Here is a 6,248-nt window from a genome sequence, read left to right on the forward strand (position 1 = left end):
ATTTTTGGACCGTTGCGGTACCGCAGTATATAACCACATAAATAATCCGGCACAGAAACTGGTCACAAAGTAGTGCTGTTCAACGACATGATGGAATAAGTTCTCACTGTAGAGCATAGTATAAAATATATTGGTCCTAATCCCTCAAGTATTTAATTGTCTGGAAACTATCAAAAGTCCATTTTTGTTATTTCTTATTACTTATTTGTTAATACTTGTTTGTTAATACTTATTTGTTAATACTTATTTGTTATTGCTTATTAAACCGGCAACCTCAGATCAGTAATAAAATGTTCACTTTTAATTAATCAATTAAGCGTGTCGATTCATGTTAACATTACCAACAGTAACAATTTTATTATTTTGCATGTTCGTTAGAGCTGAAGCCGTCTATTTTGCCGGACAGCCTTACCACGTTTTTGTCGTAATTATCAAATAACCAATAAGTTATAACAACTAAATAATAACAAATAAGTAAAAATAAATAAGTGGTAACAAAAAAAAAAAAAGTTTTTGGATCATATAGAATACTTATACATTCATTTCTATTTTCGTTCCATGTACACTTTAACCCATGTTGACCTTTGACCCTGACTAGCACTTGAAGTTGACCTTATTACCTCTAGTCGCTGCACCTTTCCGTGGTGTGGGGATTGAAAGTACCTCAATGACCTGGATAGCTATGCTGGTTGGGGCTTTGTACACCTGGTAGAGTCACCCAATCCAGACAGGTTGAAAGGTCGAGGTCAGACCAAGCAGCACCATCCGTTGGCTGGGGCACGCAAATTAATGCTCGGTTTGCACTGTTGTGCATTCCTTCCTGATGGGGGTTTGGTATACAGGAGCCCGCCTTCCGGCCAGTCCCTTTGTGCATTCCTCTCGAATGGTCGGGCCGTGGGATATAGTGTAGATATTGTTTCTGTCCTTTTTCCTTTCTCTTTTCTTTTCTTCCTCTAGGTTCTTTCTCCTATTTCACACCTTTAAAATCTGATTCAGCGTTTGTTTTTGTCGACCATTTGTTGGCCCTAATGACCTATCCTGTGTTGATTGGCCGTTAAGCATTGATAATAATGATAGTATTGACCTTATTACTGTAATAAAGAGCAAGAGGCCCAGAGGGCATGAATCGCTCACCTGGAAATGTTAGTTAATTTAAAGCTGAAATCGTAAGATGTTGCTGGAAGTTCACATGTATCATTACATGGTTAGTCAGAGGTTTTATTTAAATGCAAAGGACAAAATCCTGTCATTCCTACAGGAATAGGAGGATTTTAAAGAATTTGCTATTTTTCCCCTATTGGGCCCCGCCTCTATTCCCCCAGGGGGGTCAGACCCATCGTTTATACAAAATTAAGTCCCTTTTACCCAAGGATGCTTTAGACCAAATGTGGACAAAATCCTGTCATTCCTGCAGAAGAAGAAGGATTTTAAAGCTGTTTTTCCATTTTCCCTATTTGGCCCCGTCTCCGTTCAGACCCACTATTTATACAAAACTGATTTCCCTTCCCCATAAGATTCTACTGTTCAAACTTGGTCAAAATACCTTCATCCCAACAGAAGAAGGATATTTAAGCTATTCCTCTATACCACTGTTTATACAAAATTGAGTCCCCTTGGCAGAAAAATGCTCCAGACTAAATTAGGATAAAATCCTTCAATCCCTACGGTAGAAGAAGGTTTTTAAAGGTTTTACCTATTTCCCCCCTATGGAGCCCTGTCCCTCTGCCCCTAGGGGGGCCACACCCACTGTTTATACAAAATTGAGTCCCCCTTGGACTAAGGATGCTCCAGACCAAATTTAGTCAAAATCTACTTGGCCATTAAGGACTAGTAGCATTTTAAAGGAAAAGTTGACGGACGGACGTCAGACGACGGACACTGCGGTATGGCATAAGCTAACCATGGTTCTTTGGACCAGGTGAGCTAAAAAGATTCACATAGCTGGTCTACATAACATACCAAAATATTATGACTAGTCAAAATGGTTTGTGGGATATTGTTGTTTAAAGTTTTTAACATGTTTGACCTATAGCTACATGACCTATAGCTATGTGACCTTGAAAGTAGGTCAAATTCATTTAACTGAAGAAACTATATAGCACTCCATCCCAGGTTATTATTGGCCAAATAGCATGACCCTGGGCCTTATGGAACTGGAGAAGAAGATTGTTAAAGCTTTTAACCCATGTTGACCTTTGGCCCCTTTCTAGCACTTAAAGTTGACCTTTGACCTCATTCCTGTAATTAAGAAAATAATTTGCACTGCTGGTCTACATAACATAGCAAAGTATCATGACTCTAGTCCAAATGGTTATTAGGATATTGTTTTTTTTAAATTTTTAACATATTTGACCCCTGTGACCTTGAAAATAGGCCAAGGTCATTTTAATGAGAGAAGTTTATAGCACTCCATCCCAGGTACCTACTGGCCAAATATCATGACCCTAGGTTCTCCAGTTCTTCAGCGAAATTGTTCAAAAGAAAAAGTTGACCGACGGACTGATGATGGACACTGCAGTACGGCATAAGTTCATCATATGACCACTTCAAAATGTTGAAAATGCACTAGTAAATAGTTCTTTTGAAGACAACAATTGTTTATTTTTTGTATACCAAACATATCTATATAATCAAAGCACCAAAACTTTTATCTTTTTTAGAGATTTAATACAGATGACTCTCTATGGTGTCTTTCGCATCAGATACTATGTGCTTCGTTTGATGTACATATGTTATCATAATTAGCAAATAAGTGTCTGTACAGCTGTGGATTTATAAAACCCCTTATATAATTACCACAGATAGTAAACATGAATTATTTCCCTCCTGTATGTTTCCTGAGGTTTTTAGATCACTTGCCTGATTAAATTCCTGACTACAGATATCATCCTTGAATGGTATATCGCTTGTATGTGTCAAAAGCATCCTTGATACTGCTGGGATAACGCTCTCACTTACGCTCTCTGACAGAGCGTAATCCCTCTCACTTACGCTCTCTGACAAGAGCATAATCCCTCTCACTTACGCTCTCTGACATAGCGTTATCCCTCTCACTTACACACTCTGATAGGAGTGTAATCCCTCTCACTGACGCTCTCTGACAGAGTCTATAATCCTTCTCACTTACGCTCTCTGACATAGCGTAATCCCTCTCACTTACACACTCTGATAAGAGTGTAATCAGTGTAATCCCTCTCACTGATCCTCTCTGACAGAGCCTAATCCCTCTCACTGACGCTCTCTGACAGAACGTAATCCCTCTCACCGACACTCTCTGACAGAGCCTAATCCCTCTCACTTACGCTCTCTGACAGAACGTAATCCCTCTCATTGACGCTCTCTGACAGAACGTAATCCCTCACATTGACGCTCTCTGACAGAACGTAATCCCTCTCACTGACGCTATCTGACAGAACGTAATCCCTCTCACTGACGCTCTCTGACAGAACGTAATCCCTCTCACTGATGCTATCTGACAGAGCCTAATCCCTCTCACTTACGCTCTCTGACAGAACGTAATCCCTCTATCAAGGATGATGTCTAGAGGTGCATCTTTAGACTATCTACATGACTAAACCCTACCACAGTCATCTGATGATCACACATAAACAGTTTCTGTCCTGTGGCATCTGGATCTAGGTGTGTCTGTAGAGCTGTTAATTTAAATAACCCCTAACTACAAACATTGAACATCAATGCATGGTTTACCTCCTGTATGTGTCATGAAGTGCATCTTTAGACTAGATTGATGTTTAAACTCTTTACCACAGACATCACATTTGTATGGCTTTTCTCTTGTATGTACCCTGAGGTGTCTCCTAAGGTCATTTGCTTGTTTAAACTCCTTACCAGAGACATCACACTTGAATGGCTTCTCTCCTGTATGAGTCCCCAGATGTCTCTGACGATCACCAGTTTGATTAAACCCCTTATTATATTCACCAGACATCACAATCTTTATGGCATCTCTCCTACAGTATGTATCCTCATGTGTGTCTTTCTGTTAGATACATCATTAAACTACTTACCACAGACATCACATATGTGGGGCATCTCTCCTGTATGTATACTCATGTGTGTCTTTCTCTGAGATGCATGATTAAAGTCCTTATCACAGAAATCACACTTGTATGGTTTCCCTCCTGTATGTATCCTCATGTTTGTCATTCTGTGAGATGCATGATTCAACTCCTTATCACAGAAATCCCACTTGTATGGTTTCTCTCCTGTATGTTGCCTCATGTGAGTCTTTCTGTTAGATACATCATTAACCTCCTTACCACAGACATCACACTTGTGTGGCATCTCTCCTGTATGTATCCTCATGTGTGTCTTTCTGTGAGATGCATCATTAAACCACTTCCCACAGATATCACACTCATATGGCATCTCTCCTGTATGTATCCTCATGTGTGTCTTTCTGTGAGATGCATGATTAAACTCCTTATCACAGAAATCACACTTGTATGGTTTCTAACCTGTATGTATCCTCATGTGTGTCTTTCTATTAGATGCATCATTAAACTCCTTACCACAGACATCACACTTGTGAGGCATCTCTCCTGTATGTATCTTCATGTGTGTCTTTCTGCTAGATGCATCATTAAACTCCTTCCCACAGACATCACACTTGTGTGGCATCTCTCCTGTATGTATCCTCATGTGTGTCATTCTGTTAGATGCCTGATTAAACTCCTTACCACAGACATCACACTTGTGAGGCATCTCTCCTGTATGTATCTTCATGTGTGTCTTTCTGCTAGATGCATCATTAAACTCCTTACCACAGACATCACACCTGTATGGCTTCTCTCCTGTATGTATCCTCATGTGTGTCACTCTGTGAAATGCCTGATTAAACTCCATACCACAGACATCACACTTGTATGGCTTCTCTCTTGTATGTATCCTCATGTGTGTCATTCTGTTAGATGCATGATTAAACTCCATACCACAGACATCACACTCATATGGCATCTCTCCTGTATGTATCCTCATGTGTGTCACTCTGTGAAATGCCTGATTAAACTCCATATCACAGACATCACACTTGTATGGTTTCTCTCCTGTATGTATCCTCATGTGTGTCTTTCTGTGAGGTGCATGATTAAACCCCTTACCACAGACATCACACTTGTATGGCATCTCCCCTGTATGTATCCTCATGTGTGTCTTTCTGTGAGGTGCATGATTAAAACCCTTACCACAGACATCACACTTGAATGGCTTCTCTCCTGTGTGAGTCCTCATGTGTGTCTTTCTGTTAGATGCATCATTAAACTCCTTCCCACAGACATCACACTTGTGTGGCATCTCTCCTGTATGTATCCTCATGTGTGTCTTTCTGTGAGGTGCATGATTAAACCCCTTACCACAGACATCACACTTGTATGGTTTCTCTCCTGTATGTATGCTCATGTGTGTTTTTCTGCGAGATGCATGATTAAACCCCTTACCACAGACATCACACTTGTATGACATCTTTCTTGTATGTGTCCTTAGGTTACTCTGTAGAGTAATTGCCTTACCACTGTCCTTACTACAGCCTCCATAAGCTGATCATGATTAAGATTTGTTTATACGTTTACACTTAATCATCTTCAAGGATCTTGTTGTTATATTTCAGGTAAAGATCGATTTCCTCCACAAAAAATTCAACGTGGTTTATCTGAAACAAACAAAACGAGATATTTTTGTATCAACAAAATAAACCATTTTTATTTACAGGTTCACTTATAATATATACAAATGATAATATAATGAAAACATGACATCAACCACAGATTGGCCCAAATACATATAGATCATAACAAATTGCATTATCCGTATATATATAACAACAGATCCCAGAGGGATCTTGGCGCCGACCTTTGTACCATCTTCATTAGTTCTTTGTCAGTTCGATCTTTTCTCTTCTTTCCTCTAATCTGTTTGATCGAGTCATGTTAACAGTAAATGCACCTTGAGGTTACTTTTGATCTGAACTTAATACTGATGTGTATGAAAGCCAACCTTCAAAGTGAGCTTGTCATTTCACATATTTACTAGTACAGTACTTAATGTGAAAGAAATAGAATCGATCATTGCAATATGAGAAAGATCTGTTTAGTTCTTCTTTTAATCCATTTTGTTTTTATGATCAGTCTCAAAATATAACATACACAACGAGGGATCAAGGGGAACCTACATTTAAAATTTGAGAAAGATCCCTCCCGTACTTCCCGAGAAATAGCGATAACAAACTTTCA

At 39.3% G+C, this 6,248-nt stretch overlaps 1 protein-coding gene across 1 annotated transcript in view; it reads right to left on the bottom strand.

The window, feature by feature from the left end:
• Positions 1-2,581: 2,581 nt before the first annotated feature.
• LOC110463886 (zinc finger protein 227-like) overlaps positions 2,582-6,248 on the bottom strand; it is an 8,594-nt gene continuing 4,927 nt past the window's right edge. Inside the window, 2 exon segments of the mRNA XM_021518798.1 lie at positions 2,582-4,000; positions 4,036-5,668. Of these exon segments, the coding sequence (XP_021374473.1) occupies positions 3,677-4,000; positions 4,036-5,481 (1,770 nt within the window). The 5' untranslated portion in view covers positions 5,482-5,668 and the 3' untranslated portion in view covers positions 2,582-3,676.

The sequence above is a fragment of the Mizuhopecten yessoensis genome, unplaced genomic scaffold (assembly GCF_002113885.1).
Source record: "Mizuhopecten yessoensis strain PY_sf001 unplaced genomic scaffold, ASM211388v2 scaffold10939, whole genome shotgun sequence".
In the NCBI taxonomy this organism is placed as follows: Eukaryota; Metazoa; Mollusca; class Bivalvia; order Pectinida; family Pectinidae; genus Mizuhopecten; species Mizuhopecten yessoensis.